Genomic DNA, 19,082 nt, shown 5'->3' with positions numbered 1-19,082 from the left:
TCTGTTTTGTAATTTTTCTGTTTAATTTTGTCATGTCTTGAGTCTCATGGAAAAAGGCAAACAAGTGAGGTTTGTATGAAAAAGCCATAGAGCGGAAAAAGGCAGAGAGAGCAAAATTAAAAGAAAAAGCCATAGATGTCTTAGAGGTCCTTTGTTCATCTATGTTGTGTATCATGATTCTGTGGGAATCCCCTTGTAAGTTGGGTTAGCACTTTACAAGTTGTAATCAGATTGATTATAGTGAAATTCCATCATGTTTGTGATGGAGACTGGATGTAGGCTGCACTGCATTTAGCAGCCGAACCAGGATATATCTGGGTGCAATCTTCTTCTCCTTTCTACTCCATTTCTGTTTTCAAATACACAGGAGCAAAAACCAGAATTATCTCGTGCCAAGTGACGAGACAAAAAGAAAAGTCTCGTGGCAAGGGACGAGACAAAACAAAGTTGCTCGTGTCCATTGACGAGCAAAAACAGAAAGGTTTTCTCTGAAGGTCAGCAAGTGTTAGCATCGAAAAGGGGGCTAAGATTCAACCCCCTTTCTCTTAGCCACTGAAATCATCACATAGGTATATACAGGAACTAATCTTCTGGAATTTACACAATTTTCCTTGAATAAATGAAAGTGAAGAATCATCCTTTTCTAAAAGGAAATTCAGTTCACTAAAAGAAAATCCATTAAGTGCATCATATCAGTGTGTGCTTCTTCCAAGGCACTGTCAGCAGTTAAGATTCTTTAAACAAGAGTTTGCTTGGCTGATCAAGATCCAAGAGTGACACCAATATTTTTCAATAAAACTGTATGGAAAAAATATTGGTCTTCCCCACCCCCTAAAACATTGCCTTTTCCTAGAGGGATGAAGATTCAAGAAAGGTGTGAATGAGTTATGACTTATGAGTATGACTCAGCACATACGGATATGCTGATACAGGGCAGTGCCAATGTCAGACTCTCAGGTAATTAAGTAACAGTGATAATGCAAACCATCTTTTTGAAAAAAAATCATACATATACATATTCATTTTAACTATTCAATCAAATTATTCTCTACAACTTATGATTCATTCCCTCACCATTATAGTAGTATTGTAAATTTAGAGTAGCAGTATCTATTATATATCCCACTATCCTCAACAAACACCTCTCTTTTAACTACTGTTCAAATTCTCCATCCTTATTGCTTACTATGTGTCAAGTGTGAACAATAATGAACAATAAATTATACTTTACTACTAATTTTGGAATGTAGATCCTATTCATTCATAATAAAAATTTATATATATCTATACATCATTTACCATCAGGATATTTTCTAGGTAAATTAGTTGCACTGAAAATATATGGTTCCACAGCTGAAAATATAACTGTTTTAGAATGTTTAAACTGCAGTGATATGCTTAATTGTGGATTTAAACTTCAAGTTTAGTCTGATTGATAGTTTACAGCCGAGAAATTCCACGAAGAGGATAGATAGCACTTATCTTAAATTTTGATTATTTAAGTTTTACAAACTTGTCATCATATTATTATTCAGATATGTCCAAAGATTCAAGCCTAAAAGGCATTTAAAAATAAAAAGGCATAGCTCTTACTAGCTTTTGGTAACATGTACTCTCTTACCAGTTATTTACAAATAGTTGTTTATTTTGTTCCTTTGATTAGGATAATATTGAAGCTTTTTATCTTATCCTAAGTTTCTTTGGTCTCTCACACTCGAGATATTTTTTCCCACATTAAATTTTGGTGTTGTATTTTTGTGCCTTCTCTTTAATTTTGTGCTGTTATTAACTATTGCCATAGTGTGCCCATGTAATGCCTTAGAGTGAAAAAAATGATTGTACAATGTTAGCATAAATTAAGTATCTTGTCTCTACAGTCTGGACCATAAATATATAACATTATCACAAGAAGGAATCTTTATGATCAAACAGAATAACTTTTGTTGATTCAACAAAAGTGAAGAATCACACACGCTATTGCCATGCATTATTAAGAAAAAGTTTTAACTGTGCAACATAATTTTCACAAAGATAACAATTCCATTGGTCACGCATAAAGCTAGTCCTGCAATCACACTGCATAGTCAACAGTTAGGATTAAAGATAAAATCCAATTGTGATGTACCTTCCAAAGAAGAATTTTAACTGTTGGTTATGTAGCTTGTATATGCCACTTTCTTTGGAAAATTCTCTTGGTTTTATCTGTATTTCTCTGACAAGAAGATAATATTTACATGCAGCAATCCAATAAAAGAATCATCATGAGCGCCTAATGCTGTACTGAGTTAAAATACAAAAATTATTAGTCCCAAAGCATCACATATCTTTTAAAGCAACCTCATAGATAAGCTAGCTATCATCACGTGAAGGCGTGAAAGTCAACATCTATTGCCAACACATTTTAACTTATATTATTAACATAAGACCATGATTGATATGCAGATCCATGCTCCTTAGTTTTATATTATTAACATAAGACCATTATTGATTGCAAAGCCAGCTAAGCACTCCACCATACAGAATTTTTTATAGTTACCTTCTTTGAACCCCTCTATTATTGAGTTCACTACCCCCTGCAACCATTGTTCTCTTACCTTTCCCTGAAAATTCATTCACTTTTCTGTTGTTGTTGACATCATATCATGGCTGGTGCACTTGTTGGTGGAGCTTTTCCTTCTGGCTTCATTAACGTTGTCTTTGACCGGTTCCTTACAATGGATGCTGTCAACTTGGTCTTGGGCAAGAAACTTGGCCCTGACTTGGTTCAAAGGCTGAAGACAGCTCTGTTGGGTGCTGAAGCTCTTGTTGCTGATGCTGAGATGAAGCAGTTCGGTAATCCATCTGTGAGGAAGTGGCTCGATCATCTCCGGGATGCTGTTTACTGTGCCGAGGACTTGCTCGACACTGTCCTCACCAAAGCCGCCACTCGAAAGGAGGAAAGTTTTTCCTGGTCCCTTAGCTTCTACATCAACCGAGATAGAGATGACATGGTAGACAAGATGGAAGGGGTGGTTAGAAGAATTGAGGATCTTGGAAGACAAAAAGATTTCCTTGGTCTTGAAAAGATTCCCACTGGTAGCTCATCATGGAGGACTCCATCCAGTTCTCTTGTAAAAGGGAATGTGTATGGCAGGGAGGATGACCAGAAGGCCTTAGTCCAAATGCTGAATGACAACAATGAGTATCACTTGTCTGTGATTGCTATTGTTGGCATAGGTGGGGTTGGTAAAACAACTTTAGCCCAATGGCTGTACAACAATGCAGAGTTCATGGAGGGATTTGATCTGAAAGCATGGGTTTGTGTTTCGGAGAAGTTTGAAGTTGTTGAGACTACAAGGAATGTCATAAAGCAGATCCATGGAGGTACTTGTAGTCTCGATGATTTCAGTTCACTTCAAAATGCTTTGAAAGAAGAATTGTCGAATAAGAAGTTCTTTATTGTTCTTGATGATGTTTGGAGTAACGATGGTGACAAATGGAGTAATTTTATGAACCCTTTCCAACAAAATGGGAAAAAGGGAAGTATTATTTTTCTGACTACTCGGGAGGAAAACGTTGCTTCCGCAGTTCAAAATTGTCAGCCTTACTTTCTCAGAAAGTTGTCGGAGGACTATTGTTGGTCAGTATTTGCAGAAAATGCATCTTTTCCACAGTCAAATGGGAGAGCAGCAATTGAAGAAATAGGTAGAAAGATTGTCAAGAAGTGTGATGGATTGCCATTAGCTGCAGAAACACTTGGTCGCTTGTTACGTACTAAGCATGATGTTGAGGAATGGAACAAGATACTAATGAGTGATATTTGGAATTTTCGGTGGAGAAGAGTAAGATTATTCCAGCATTACTGATAAGTTACTTCCATCTTTCTCCATATTTAAAGCGTTGTTTTGTTTATTGTGCTTTATTTCCTAAGGATTTTGAATTTGTGAAAGATGTATTAATCTTTTTGTGGATGACAGAAGATCTTTTACCACCACCAAAGAGAGGAGAAAGTTTAGAAGAAGTTGGTTGTGAGTGTTTTGATGAACTAACTTCCAGATTACTTTTCACGAAGAGTGAAGGCTTTGACGATTATTTTGTGATGCATGATCTCTTGCATGACTTAGCAATATTCCTTGCTGGAGACTTCTACTGCAACTCGGAAGAACTTGGTAAAGAGGAGGAGATAAAGATTTAGACTCAGCATTTGTTTGTAGATTTAAGTCATTGTAGCTCAAAACTTTATAATTCTATTTCTAAAGTAGAATCTTTGAGAACATTATTATTGTTTGGCGATTTCTGGTCTCCCAACTGCAACATTGAAGCGGCAACATGTGAGATATTATCAAAGTGTAAATACTTGAGAGTTTTATCCCTTAGAAAACTTGATGAGGTGCCTAATTTAATAGGAGAATTGATCCATCTGCGCTACTTAAATCTCTCTTGGACTGATGATATTAAGACATTGCCAGAGTCTTTGTGCAACTTGTGTAATTTGCAGATATTGAAGTTGTATCAATGTTCTGAGCTAACTACGCTGCCTAGTGGTTTGCATAACCTTGTGAATCTGCGGCATCTTGATATTAGAGGAACTTCTTTGGAAGAAATGCCCAGAAAAATGAGCAAATTGAATCAGTTGCACGTTTTAAGTTCCTTTGTTGTTGGCAAGCACAAAGACAATGGAATCCAGGAATTAGGAGGGCTGGTACATCTTCATGGATCTGTTGAGATTAAGAAGTTGGAGAATATTGTTGATGTGAATGAAGCAAAGAGGGCAAAGATAATGGACAAGAAGCACATTGATGAATTATGTTTGAAATGGTCTTCAGGTGATGATTTGGTTTCAAGTACACAAAAAGAAAGAGACATCCTGGATAAGTTGCAACCGCAGAATGGGTTGAAAGAGTTGAAAATCAAGGGATACAAGGGTACAATATTTCCAGATTGGTTGGGGAACTGTTCCTACGAAAACATGACACGTGTATCTCTAAAGTCTTGCAAGAATTGCTGCATGCTGCCTTCACTTGGACAGCTGCCATCTCTTAAGTCCCTGCGCATTGAAGGTTTGGATCAGCTGAGGAGTATTGGCGAGGAGTTTTACAAGAATGAAGGAGCTCATCATTCTTCGCATATTGCAGCGTTTCCCTCACTGGAGACTTTGCTATTTGATAACAATATAACATGGCATGTTGGGAGGTGTGGCACGTATCTGAGTCGGGAACTTTTCCTCAACTTAGGAAGCTTCAAATAACAGATTGCCCAATGTTGAAGGAAGAGATGCTTAATCAGGTATTCTTTAGAATAGTTTCTTCTTTGTCGGATGTTTCAAAAGTTCGCAAACTACATATAGACAACAACTTCATAGAACGACACATTTTTCTTGATGGGGATACTTTAACAATTGGGGGGAGTGAATCTGTGATGGAGTCTGCATTGAAGGCAATGATGAGCATCAACCATCTACGTTGCCTCCAAGAAATACACATCGAAGGGTGTAGAAAAATAGAATTCCCGCAGCTACAGAAGCAGAAGTATGATTTGGTAGAGCTACAAATACAAGACAGCTGTGATTCACTGACCTCCTTGTCGTTGGATGTCTTTCCCAATCTCAAGAATTTGGAGATAGAAGGGTGTATGAATCTGGAATCAGTGTCATTGTCAGAGGCACCACACGCTGCTCTTCAACGTGTCACCATCGTTGACTGCCCTGAATTAGTGTCATTTGCAGAAGAAGGACTGGCTGCACCCAACTTGACTCATCTCAGCATCACATGGTGCTCAAAGTTGGAGGCATTACCACGTGACATGAATAGTCTACTCCTAGATTTACAGTCTCTCGAGATATATGGCTGCCCAAACATTTGCAGGTTGCCAGAGGGTGGTTTGCCGAGTAAATACCCATAGTAGTCCCTGAGATTCACGCAATTACTCATAGTAATTCCTAAGATTTCGATTTCCCTATTGTAGTCCTCCAGATAGAGCTCCGAGCACTCAAACTAGTCCCTGGCCATATTTCAGGTGATGACTCAGCACCGGAGCGCTGACGTGGCCTAGGATTGCCACGTGGGACATGTCCAAAACGACGTCGTTTTGGGTTTGGCGCCCTTGAAAGCCAAAAACGACGCCGTATAGTTGTTACTTAATATGAAAAACAGTTCTCTCCACCAACACAAACACTTTATCTCTTCTTCTTCCACCCTCTGAGTTCTTCTTCATCTCCCCAACAATGGCGTAGCCGTAGGGTTGTCTGTGCTGGGTTAACAAAAATTTGAGAGAAAAAGCCATCTGATCAGAAGTTGTTGTTGCTCTTCCCTTCCCTTCCTTCACCACAAAGACGAGGTTCTGACGTTGTGATCGGACTGAAGGTAACGTTTTTTTTTAGTTTGCATTTTGAATACAGTGTTGGTTGATGATAGCATTGGTCAGTGTTGTTGAGGTTTTGGAGTTTTGGTGTCATTGTAGTATCTAGGGTTTGAATCTTTGTTGGGGTTTGTGGGGTTGCTGTAATAACCGAATGAAACAGGGAAGAAACAGGGAGAAGTATGGATGTTTGGAAAAAAATATTTTCTTGTGGTGATTATTTTTCCTTTTTAATGCATGAGTAGGCTTTCAAATTCTCCCTATGTATTGTAAAAATTTTAAATTTCTTGCAGATGGAGGAGAAGTTGGACATCATGTTTCATCATGGGGGTGAGTTCAAAAAAAATGCAGAAGGAATTATGATATATTCTCCAGACAATAAGGCCTGTTTAGGTGATCTAGACACTGATACTCTGGATGTGTTCTACATACGGAACTACCATAAGGAGCTTGGGTACAATGACATTAAACAGTGCTGGTGGCATGTTCCTGGAAAATGTTTGGAGAAGGGGTTGAGAAATGTAAACAGTGACAAAGAGATAAGAGAGATGGTGAATTGTGCTAGGACAAATGAGGGATTGATTGATATATATTTCGAGCATACAGTGTCAGTGCCGGAGGTGTTAGAGGGAGATAACACAGTTGTGTACTTGGATGATCATGGTGGATAGGGATGTAATGCAGGTACAGATACTGATGTGAGTCCCCCAGTTACAGAGACCCATGCAATCATAGTTGCTCCTCCTATCCCTAAGGTTGTACCCAACACTTCTTGCAAATCCAGTCCCAAAAAAAACAGAACATCTCCACGGCAATCACAACCATCACACTCCAAAACTGCCAATCCTTCCAAGACAACCAAACCTGTGAAGAAGACCAACTCCCCAAAAGTCACCAAGCCCACCAAGCCCACCAAGCTCACGAAGCCCACCCAGGTCACCAAGCCCACCAAAATCAGCCAGCCCACGAAATCCAATCAGAACACCAAATCAGATAAGAGCAAGAAGCAGAAACTGTCCAAGAGACCAAGTATTTTCAGGAGACCTTGTACACGGTCTGCTGCTAGAGGATTTACTAGCAAAGTGTTTAACAATGAAGTTCCGTTTGATGTATCTTCTGACTCTTCTGATAGTGAAGAGGATAGCATGTTCAAGCCAGGTCCGGATGAGGGTAGTTCCTCTGATTCTGAGGCTACAGGGAATGATCCTAAAACTGGGAGTAGGATTAGGAGAAACATGACACATGCTATGGTGGGTAAGAGAAATATTAGTCCACTGGGTAAAGGGAAGGAGAAGATATTACATGAAGACGATGGTTTGGTGGAGGAGGTGAGCGACGCTGAGGTTGACCTTGGGTTTGTGGGTTGTGTTCATGAAGGGGTAGAGGATGGACTAGACCCAGGTGTTGACTCAGATGGCACCAATTCTTGGCACTCGGAGGAGATGAAGACGCCTCCAAACTCAGAAGATGAGCTGGAGGAAGGAAATGAATCTGAAGAGGCAAGTCCGCTGTTTAGGGAGGGTGCAAGATTTGGAGAGCTGCATCTTGAGGTAGGCATGAAGTTCGGAACTAAATGGGAATTTAGAGAAGCTGTGAGAGAATATACAATCCAAGAGGGAAGAAGCATAAAGATAGTGAAAAATGATAACATTAGGTGCAGGGCGGTGTGTAAGGTGAAAGAGTGCCCATGGGTGGCTTATGCATCTAGAGACCATGAAGACACATGTTGGCAAATTAAGACATTCAATGATGACCACACTTGCCCAAGAGAGGACAAGAATAGGGCTGCCAACAGGAATTGGGTATGCAGCAAGCTTGTGAAGAAGGTGAGAAAGTATCCAAACTTTAGACACTGCGAGGCTACAACTTACTTCAAGACACGATTTGACTTGACTCTGAATAAAAACTCAATATCCAGGGCATTAATGGATGCAAGAAGTGTAGTGTATGGGGATGAGAAAGAACAATATAGGATGGTTAGGGATTATGGTATGACGCTGTTGAAGACTAATCCCAGTTCCACTGTACAAATATGCACCACCCCCCAACCAGATGGTGAAGTGTCCTTTGATAGAATGTATATATGCTTAAGTGGCTGCAAAAACGGGTTCAAGGCTGGTTGCCATCCTTTGATAGGTCTGGATGGTGCTTTCCTCAAGACCCAACCCGGTTTGGTGGACAGATTTTGTCAGCCGTGGGGTTAGATGCTAATCATCATATCTATGTCATAGCCTGGGCTATTGTCAGAGTGGAGAATACAGAGACATGGAAATGGTTTCTCGAGCTACTTCATCAGGACTTGGGGCATTATAAAGAGCATGACTGGTGCTTCATATCGGATATGCAAAAGGTGTGATTTAATTTGAATGTCTCGCTTTGATTTTATGTGATCTTATATTAAGAATTGTGTTGTTATGCTTACTGTGAATAATTGTGCTTTCATTAGATTTTGATGGTTAGTTTTTAGTGTAAGACCTTTGATCATTGGATTATTGGATTTTCATGGTTGGTTATTAGGAAAAGAATTCTGCTGTTATGCTTACTTGAAGAATTGTAGCTTCCATTCGAGTATGATGGTTAGTTATTTTGTTAAGAATTTTGCTGTTTTGCTTATCTGCATAGACTGTGAGATGATTGGATCTTCATGGTTACTTATTAGGAAAACCATTGTGCTGTTATGCTTGTAATGCATTTTATGGGGAACTTGTAATTACTGGTGTTCTCATTAATCTAGCTGTCCTATTAAACGTTAGGGACTTTTATGGGTCACGACCGTGAATTGTAGGGACTATTATGGGGATGGTAATCAAATGTAAGGGACTATTATGTGTTACGATTATAATGTCAGGGACGATTATGTGTCTAACATTTACTGAATCTGGTAGGGACTGATATCAGCAGTGAAAGCGGTGATGCCTGATGTGCATCATCGTTTCTGCGTCTGGCATTTATGGAAAAATTTCAACAAGAACTAGAAGGACTTACAGCTAAGGGGACTTCTGTGGGAATGTGCAAGGGCAACAACATACCAAGAATTCAGGGATGGAATGGAGAAGATCAAAAGGTTAAACGAGGATGCCTGGGCATACTTAGAGAAGTGGCCTATGGATGCTTGGACCAGAAGCTTATTCAGCCACAAGCCGAAATTGGATAGCATCTATAACAACGCCTGCGAAGTGTTCAATGCTAAGATCAAGGATGCACGAGCCAAACCCATCATAACATTGCTGGAGGAGGTAAGGATGTTTGTTATGCGAACCATAGCGAAAAACAAGGTGAAGCTGCAGAATCACACTGGGAAGCTCACACCTGTTATAAAGAGCAGGCTGGAAAAGGTGAGGAAAGAATCCAAGCATTGGAAGCCTATTTGGACTGGGGATAACGGATACGAAAAATTTGAGGTGCACGGACATCCAACCAATCATGTTGTGGACATAGGAAAGAGATTGTGCACATGCCAATTTTGGATGCTAACGGGTAAGTTAATTGTGTTTATGCATTTTACTTTCTTCAGCCATAACTATTATCATGGTTCATCTCACTGTTTGGCACCTGCAGGTATCCCGTGTGTGCACGCTTGTGCTGCCCTGTCTCGTGTGAATAAACAGCCAGAAGACTTCTGTCACACATGGCTGACCATGGACTCATACAAGGAAACTTATAACCACCACATTAATCCAATTCCGGGTCAACCACTGTGGGAAAAAGCAGATGATTGTAACAGGCCACATGCCCCTAAAATCAAGACAAAACCTGGAAAACTAAAGATGAAGAGGAGGATGGATGCGGACGAGAAGAGTGCTTTTGGAACTAAGAAGCCTAAAGTTGACCCAAAACTCTCAGGCAACACTGCAGATGGTGTACACCTAAAGAGACAGCTGGGTGCCTTTACATGCAGTTACTGTGGTGATAAGGGGCATACAAAGAGAGGCTGCAAAAAGAAAAGAGATGCTGATGCTGCTACTGCTGCTGCTGCAGCAGCAGCCGCTGCCGCTGCCGCTGAGGCAGCTGAGAAGAAGAAAAATGATGAAGTTCATACTGTGCCTGAAAAGCCTGTTCAGCAGCCCTAAGACGTTTCTGGCCAAGAACAGTGAATCCCTTGCAGGGTGCATCTTCAGCAACATCTTCAAAGTTTGCCAACTTGATGCAGTTCATCCCAACGCCAGGATTTAGGCCCCCAAGAAAGAAGAATTGAATACTTTAGATATATGTACTTAGGAGTTTCTGTTTTGTGTTTTGTGTTTTGTTATTAGTCTTTTCCATCGTATAATGACTAGATGGTGAACTGTGATGCAAAGGCCTTTTTGGTATGCCTTGGCCTTGCTTTTGATGAAACTACAGATAGCAGCAACATGGTTTCTAGGCTGCCTTTTACAGTCAACTTTTGTTGTTTCTTGATAGACAATGGAATTTATGTTAATATACTATGCTATGTGGTTTACCATTCAAGAAGCAGTTTCTTTATTTTTTTCATACACAATGGAATTTAAATTAACAACAATTTGATAGTTAATAGCACTTTTCATTCCATCAAGAAGCAGATTTTTACAAATGTTGATAACAAGGAACACAAAACCACCAATTCATTCATCATTTACAATACAGGATCACCAACAACACTGTCAATACACACACACCTAACACTAACAACTGGGTCATCACTTTTTGCATCTGGACATCCTCCTCCAACCTTCGAAGCCTCCAATCAACGTTGATCTTCATTTCATCACCACACGATTCTGACTTTTCAACCTGTTCCTCATTCACAGAATCTGCCCACACAAAAAGCCCGCACCACATCTTCCCACTTGTCTGCAACCAATAAAGGATCAAAGTTTAGACAGGAACAACACAAGAACAGTCAGGGGAGGCATAACAACACAAGAACAGTCAGGGGAGGAGAATAATATCAACACAAGTGATTACTCTAACCTACATTATAATTGGGGCAGCCATAGAACGGTTTATTCGGATTCGAATCTGTGCCAGACCATCTGAGAACTGGTCTACAGCCACAGCCGCACCATTCTGGCGGGGCCGATCTTCTGCTCTTCGTTTGCGTTCTACTCCGGTTCCAGCTAGATGGGGAACGAACAGAGCTTCCACCTGCAGTGCTACCTCCACCCATCATCGACATGAGTAGCAGCCCCGGATGAGAGTACATGAACAGGAACAAGTGTATGGAAGAGGAAGAAGAAGAGGTGAACAAGACGAAGAGGGGAGGTGTATGAGAATTTGGGGATTTAGGGTTACTTATACTAGGAGGGACCAATCTGGGTAAAAATTGGAACTTAGCCAGCTCAGCTAGCCGTTGGCAGCAGTCCAGCGTGGTAATCATAGGCCACGTCAGCGCTCCGGTGATGAGTCATCACCTGAAATATGGCTAGGGACTAGTTTGAGTGCTCGGAGCTCTATCTGAAGGACTACAACAGGAAAATTGGGATCTTAAGGATTACTATGAGTAATTGCGTGAATCTCAGGGACTACTACGGGTATTTACTCCTGCCGCCTAGCTTGAAATCACTTCATGTGGGATTTTGCGAGAAACAAATGAAGAATCTATCCTGGATGGCCAACTTGGACGCCCTTACTCATCTTACCATTGAAGGTCGTTACTGCGACAACATAAATTCATACCCAGAGGTGGGTTCGCTGCCTCACCTTCCCTCCCTTAACACTCTCAAGATACGCTTCTTCCATAATCTGGAGACATTGGAGTGCAACGAGCTTCTCCGCCTCACCTCCCTCCAAGAATTATTCATTAGATCCTGTAAGAAGCTGGAGAATATGGAAGGAGAAAAGCTGCCGCCCTCTCTCCTGCTACTTCAACTGCAATACTGTGGTTTGCTGGGAGAACACTGCAAGAACAAGCATCAACTAATCTGGCCCAAAATTTCCCACATCCCTGTCATTAAAGTCTTCTAAACAGAGATTTCTGAGCAGGTAATTCTCTATTCCTCATGATTCACACATGCTACCACAATTAAATTCACACATGCACAAGTCATACTTATTAACACATATTTTTTAATATAATTGCATCTACAGAGGAACATAAGAATTAATTACCATGAAATAAAAATTGAAAGACAATTAATATCTTTTTTTCGTGTATCCAGCACTTAAGAATTTCTTTTGATATATTAAACAATTGGATGAATCAAATTTACTGTTTTTACCATCCTCTGCAGGTAGCTTCTACCGAGGTACAAGTGCCCAGATGGCTAATATTTCAAAGCACATAATCTTATATAAAACAAACCATACTTACATTACCTTCATTCAATCATAAGAACTGATTTCTGTTCTAGCTTCAGGTAGGTATAGTTACTCTATTCCTCTCTGCAATTTACTTTAGGTTGGAGAATATGGCAGGAGAAAAGCTTCCTTTTTCTGTTACTATTTCAAATTCAACACTGTCCTTTGCCCGGCAAATGCTACAAGAAGAAGAGTTGCAGCTAAACTCTTTATGAAGGTAACATAAACTTGATGGATCTAGAGGTATTGATCTTTGAAGCTGCTCTATCTCATATCATTTCTTATGAAGACCAACTCAAATAGATTTTCCAGGGGCATCAAGAAATAGATAACTGCTATGGTCGAGGATCTACTTTCTTTCTGGATTCAACCATTAAATGTGCATTAGGTAGCTTCTGTGGCAATTGCAACTTGGTGAGCATCTAAGACTTCCGTAAAATTTTGCATTGCGGTATTATTATTTTGTGTCAATCTTTTCTCAAGCTAAATTTGTCCCTTTCGGTTCTGTTTTTGAAGCTAAAAAGGAATAATACATCATTGTGTAATTATCAAGCAGGTTATGATCATTTTCCATTGTGTGAGGCCCAAGCAAACACTTTTTGGAGAGTCCCTCTACATCACAATTAGTGTATTAACCTGAATAAATGAATGATCGGATGGTTAAATTCTTTTCTGGTTTACCTGGAGTTCTTCACTCGTAGTCCTTCAACTTTGAGGTGTGATTGCAATCCGAGCTCTTTAGCCAAAAAGTTCGTAAAAAACGGCCGTCTACTGTATCATTGATTTCACCATCTAGTTTATGCTTTCATGTTCTTGTACAAGAGTTCTGCATGTATGCTTAGTAGTGCTTGTAAGTTTTGAGACTTGTTTGTAGCTTTGATTTGGAAAATACTGAAAAATTTTACCTTCCCGTGGGCTTTTTAATCTCACATTGAGACGGTTTTTCCCACCTTAAAATCTGGTGTTCTGTTGTTCTGTTTTATCTTCAATTATTTTCTGGTATTAACTATTGCCATAGTGTGCTAATATTATGTTTGGGTGCTTCTAAATTATGCCTTTGACAGGTTTAGTTTATTCCCACAATGTTAAATATCTTGCCTATAAAAATTATATTGAGGTGCATTCTATATAACTAGTAGCTTAATGTTTCCTAGGGGACATAAAGCCTTGGAGTCTACCTTGGTTGAATACACCATGTACCTTTCATTTTGTCTGCTTTCTCTCTCTCCTGTTGTTTGTATATGGAGAAATCAAAGTGTCTACCATGCTTGTGGATTTAAAGTTCAAGTTTAGTCTGATTGATAGTTTACAGCCGAGAAATTCCACGAAGAGGATAGATAGTACTTATGCTAAATTTTGATTATTTAAGTTTTACAAACTTGTCATCATATTATTATTCAGATATGTCCAAAGATTCAAGCCTAAAAGGCATTTAAAAATAAAAAGGCATAGCTCTTACTAGCTTTTGGTAACATGTACTCTCTTACCGGTTATTTACAAATAGTTGTTTATTTTGTTCCTTTGATTAGGATAATAATGAAGCTTTTTATCTTCTCCTGAGTTTCTTTGGACTCTCACACCGAGATCTTTTTCCCACGTTAAATTTTGGTGTTGTATTTTTGTGCCTTCTCTTTAATTTTGTGCTGCTATTAACTACTGCCATAGTGTGCCCATGTAATGCCTTAGAGTGAAAAAAATGATTGTACAATGTTAACGTAAATTAAGTATCTTGTCTCTGGAGTCTGGACCATAAATATATAACATTATTTTTGCTCATAGTTCTTCAATTCAGAGTTGTGATCGCAATCTGAGCTCCCTGGGGAGACTACCAGAAAGTTTGTAAACAGCAGCTGCTTTTCTAGTGAAGTTTTGCTCGTGTTTCGTTGGTTTCATTTTGTTGATGTGTTTGTATCCTTGTACAAAGAGTTGTGCATGTATGCTTATTAGTGCTTGTAAGTTTGAGACTTGTTTGTAGCTTTGATTTGGATAATAGTGAAGCTTTTTACTTTCCTGTGGAGTTTTTTTTTGCTTCTCTTCAATATTTGGCTGCTATTAACTATGCCATACTGTGTCTATATTTTGTTTGGGTGCTACTGCATTATGCCTTTGTCAGGTCCATACTATTGCCTATGAAACATATAATATATAGGATTCTCACAAGATTAGAAGATTATAAAAATTATATTAAGGTGGATGTTGTATAACTAGTAGCTTAATGTTTCCAAAATTATAAAAAAAAAAAGAAAAAAAAAACTTAATGTTTTCAGATGTGCAGACAGCAGGAAAAATCTTTAAAATGTGGTACCAAAATGTTCCTAGTTTTATATAGTGTCCATTGCTGACACGAGAGACAACACGACTTGCAAGAAAGAATGAAAAGTTAGAACCAAGGCAGTTAAGCACTCCACTGCTATGAATTTTCTAGGTTACTACCGATACTGTGTCTTGTTACTAAAGAATCAGTGACACCTTCAGAAGAAGAATAACAGTTAGTTACTTAACAATGTAGCATGCATATACCACTTTAATTTCTGCGGAAAGTACTCTTGGTTTTAAAACTCCATATAGTTTCAAGATATAATGTATTTCTCTAAATTTTGTTCGCACAAATCTTAAAAACTTAACTTGCAATTCTATAGCTGTAGGTCTTTTTTTTTTAATTTCTGAATCGAACCGGTAATAACTGTAAGGGAATGGCTCAAATCTATTAAAACAGCACTTTAGAAAACAGAAAATAGCTCATGATCCTATAGCCATTACATATTCTCTTCAAAATTTTACATTATGGAGGACTATATAGCTTTAAAATTTTACATTCTTATTAAACAATTTATTATTATAATATTAAATCCATTATACGCTAGATAACTAGTTGTAAACTTGTAATAGTTCAAATACATAACTGTTAATATAATACTGAGTAAGTGATTTGTTATATAGCATAACTACTTCGATTTGATGTATCTGAGAGAGACTAGTATGGTAGTACTATTGAACCTGGCCCCATAACATAGCAGGGTGGTTGGAAGTTGAAACTTTCCACAAGATGCATTTATCTGCATGCATCAAATAAAGTAGAATTAAGGACTAAACTAAGCGTAAGCCAGCTGCAACGACTTGAAGTCAATGCCGTCTAGGCTGAAGCTGAATTATTGGAAGGAGCAGCTCCTCATCACATCACATCAAATTACACAAAATTTCCACAAAAACTTCTACTCCACGTCTTGCAATCACATGGCCTGTTTCAAAGTTTTGGAAATGAAAGTAACAATAAAATTACGATGCATGCACCTCAAAGGACACCAACAAGATAGTCCCAACACAAGTATAGGTCCAACATATTAAAACAGTACTTCAGAAAACAGAGAATAGGTCATGATTCTATAGCCATTATATATTCTCTTCAAAATTTTACATTATGGAGGACAATATAGCTTCCAACACTTATTTAACAATTAAAGTGCGGTTTATCTCTCAAAGAGAGCCCCTTTTTTTGTGTAGAAAGAAATAACAAGTAAAATAGAAATAATCATGAGTGTCTCAAACTCTCAATCACTGATAAAAGTTGCAGAAAACCGTACTATTGCCTTGCTCGTACACAAAGTTGAAACCTTCCTCAACTTGCAATTTCGTTGAGTCTTTCATGAATCAAAAACACAAGTATGAGCCATTATTACAAAATTTAAATCCAATTCTTAAAATCTTCTTATATTACAGTTTTGGATAAGCCAGTAAATTTTAAAAATTTCTATGAGATCAAATGATTTTTCGATTTAAATCTAGTTACGGTTTTACATTTTACATGTTTAATTTATTCTTCAATTTCAATCTCAACTACCTTGCTGTTCACTACAAATTCATTTCATTGCATGCATTATTAGCTTGTATAAGAAATAATTATTTTAGACTTCTTTAGTTTGTTATGTTTCTTTCAACTTTGTATAAGAAATACATAACTCTTAATATAGTACTCAGTGGTGACTAGTAACTAATATTAGCATAACTACTTCGATTTGATGTATTTGAGAGAGATTAGTTTGGTAGTACTATTGAACCCAGTCCCATAACATAACACGTTAGTTGTTGAAAGTTACCCCAAGATGCATTTATGTTGCCTGCATGAAATAAAGTAGAATCAAGGACTAAAAATAGTGTGAGCCAGCTGGGACGACTTGAAGTCAATGTCCTCTAGCCTCAACCTGAATTATTGGAAGGAGCAGCTCTTCATCATATCACATTATACAAAATTAATGAATAAGTTTTCAATCACATGGCAAAAATTAAAGGTAACAATAAAGAAGTTAATGGCAAAAATGAAAATTACTTTGTATGCACCTTCCAAATTACAAAATAACAATCAAATACATCAAATTAATATAGAGCTAGCAAGACAGTCCCACAAAGGACACCAATATTTAATTATTAGGACCCTCAGACAGTCCCACAAAGGACACCAAAGCCTGCAAGCGTTACATTTTTTACTCACCTTCATATCTAAATTTCCGATCACTTGTTGAGATCATATCATGGCTGCTGCACTTGTTGTGGAGCTTTTCTTAATGGCTTCATTAATACTGTCTTTGAGAGGCTCCTTACAACTGATGCTATCAACTTGGTACTGGGAAAGAAGCTTGGCTCTGACTTGGTTGAAAGGCTGAAGACTGCTCTGTTGGGTGCTGAAGTTCTTGTTGCTGATGCTGAGATGAAGCAGTTCGGTAATCCATTGGTGAGGAAGTGGCTCGATAGTCTCCGGGATGCTGTTTACTGTGCTGAGGACTTGCTGGACACTGTCCTCGCCAAAGCTGCCACACAAAAGGAGGAAAGTTCTTCCTGGTGGTCCCCTAGCTTCTTAGTCAAACGAGATCGGGAGATGGTAGAGAAGATGGAAGGGGTAGTTAGAAGAATAGAGGATCTTGGAAAACAAAAAGATTTCCTTGGTCTTGAAAAGATTCCCACTGGTGGCTCATCATGGAGGACTCCGTCCACTTCTCTTGTGAGAGGGAATGTGTATGGCAGGGAGGATGACAAGAAGGCCTTAGTCAAGATGCTGAAGGACAACAATGAGCATCACCTGTCTGTGATGGCTATTGTTGGCATAGGTGGGGTTGATAAAACAACTTTAGTCCAATGGCTGTACAACAATGAGGAGGAGTTCATGAAGGGATTTGATCTGAAAGCATGGGTTTGCGTTTTGGAGAAGTTTGAAGTTGTTGAGACAACAAGGAATGTCATAAAGCAGATCCATGGAAGTACTTGTAGTCTGGATGATTTCGATTTACTTCAAAATGCTTTGAAAAAAGAATTGTCCAATAAGAAGTTCTTTATTGTTCTGGATGATGTTTGGAGTGATGATGGTGACAAATGGAGTGATTTTATGACCCCTTTCCAACAAAATGGGAATAAGGGAAGTATTATTCTTCTGCTACTCGGGAAGAAAATGTTGCTTCCGCAGTTCAAAATTGTCACCCTTATTTTCTCAGAAAGTTGTTGGAGGACTATTGTTGGTCAGTGTTTGCGAAAAATGCATCTTTTCCAGAATCAAATGGGAGAGCAGCACTAATAGGAAGAAAGATTGTCAAGAAGTGTGATGGCTTGCCATTAGCTGCAGAAACACTTGGTCGCTTGTTACGTACTAAGCATGATGTTGAGGAATGGAACAAGATACTAATGAGTCATATTTGGGAATTTTCGGTGGAGAAGAGTAAGATTATTCCAGCATTATTAATAAGTTACTTCCATCTTTCTCCATATTTAAAGCGTTGTTTTGTTTCTTGTGCTTTATTTCCCAAGGATTATGAATTTAAGAAAGATGAATTAATCCTTTTGTAGATGGCAGAAGATTTTTACCACCACCAAAGAGAGGAGAGTTTAGAAGAAGTTGGTTGTGAGTGTTTTAATGAACTTACTTCCAGATTATTTTTCACGAAGAATGAAGGCTTTGGTGATTATTTTGTGATGCATGATCTCTTGCATGACTTAGCAATATTCCTTGCTGGAGATTTCTATTGCAATCTAGAAGAACTTGGTAAAGAGGAGGAGATAAGGATTCAGCCTCAACATTTGTGTGCAAATTTATGTTACTGTAGCTCAAAATTTCATAATTTGATTTCTGAAGTAAAATCTTTGAGAACATTATTATTATTTGGCAATTGCTCATCTTCCAACTGCAACATTGAAGCAGCAACATGGGACATATTATCAAAGTTTAAATACTTGAGAGCTTTATCCTTCTGTAAACGTGGTGTGGCGTCATGGTACACGAGAGATTCATCCTTGAGTATAATTGTGGTGCCTGATTCAATTAAAGAATTAGTCCATCTGCGCTACCTGGATCTGTCTTGGACGTTTATTAAGACATTGCCAGAGTCTTTGTGCAACTTGTCTAATTTGCAAACCTTGAAGTTGTATCATTGTTGTAATCTAACTAGGAACTTAGGAAGCTTCAAATAAGAGATTGCCCAATGTTGAAGGAAGAGATGCTTAATCAG

The 19,082-nt window shown here is 38.6% G+C and overlaps 4 protein-coding genes and 1 pseudogene across 4 annotated transcripts in view; 4 read left to right on the top strand and 1 right to left on the bottom strand.

Moving 5' to 3' along the window:
• LOC107472097 (putative disease resistance RPP13-like protein 1) overlaps window positions 1–19,082 on the top strand; it is a 43,327-nt gene that overhangs the window by 23,942 nt on the left and 303 nt on the right. The gene's annotated exons all lie outside the window — the stretch shown is intronic.
• On the top strand, window positions 2,643–19,028 carry LOC107472098 (putative disease resistance RPP13-like protein 1; annotated as a pseudogene).
• LOC107472099 (uncharacterized) lies at window positions 5,868–10,397 on the top strand (the record flags this gene model as incomplete). Its single annotated transcript, XM_016091657.3, is given in 4 exon segments — window positions 5,868–6,341; window positions 6,630–8,686; window positions 9,222–9,813; window positions 9,895–10,397. A coding segment is annotated over 1 exon segment (1,059 nt). The 3' UTR covers window positions 8,541–8,686; window positions 9,222–9,813; window positions 9,895–10,397.
• Window positions 10,689–11,517, bottom strand: LOC110277155 (uncharacterized). Its single transcript, XM_021134371.2, has 2 exons — window positions 11,273–11,517; window positions 10,689–11,148 (listed from the first exon to the last, which is right to left on the bottom strand). The coding sequence occupies exons 1-2, from the start codon at window positions 11,498–11,500 to the stop codon at window positions 10,927–10,929; spliced, it is 450 nt and encodes a 149-aa protein (XP_020990030.2). The 5' UTR covers window positions 11,501–11,517; the 3' UTR covers window positions 10,689–10,926.
• Window positions 17,026–18,168, top strand: LOC107472100 (putative disease resistance RPP13-like protein 1). The gene has a single exon (XM_052258011.1). The coding sequence runs from the start codon at window positions 17,297–17,299 to the stop codon at window positions 18,152–18,154; it is 858 nt and encodes a 285-aa protein (XP_052113971.1). The 5' UTR covers window positions 17,026–17,296; the 3' UTR covers window positions 18,155–18,168.

This window comes from Arachis duranensis, chromosome 2 (genome assembly GCF_000817695.3).
Source record: "Arachis duranensis cultivar V14167 chromosome 2, aradu.V14167.gnm2.J7QH, whole genome shotgun sequence".
NCBI lineage: Eukaryota > Viridiplantae > Streptophyta > Magnoliopsida > Fabales > Fabaceae > Arachis > Arachis duranensis.
Note: the sequence above shows the minus strand (reverse complement) of the source record. Positions and strands in the feature narration are given on the sequence as shown.

Bases quoted from the DNA above. Each gene is read 5' to 3' on its own strand.
- LOC110277155 (XM_021134371.2), bottom strand. From the start codon at position 11,500: ATGTACTCTCATCCGGGGCTGCTACTCATGTCGATGATGGGTGGAGGT. The intron at 11,149-11,272 runs GTAGGTTAGAGT...TATTGGTTGCAG, and splicing joins ATGGCTGCCCCAATTATAAT to ACAAGTGGGAAGATGTGGTG.
- LOC107472100 (XM_052258011.1), top strand. From the start codon at position 17,297: ATGAAGCAGTTCGGTAATCCATTGGTGAGGAAGTGGCTCGATAGTCTC.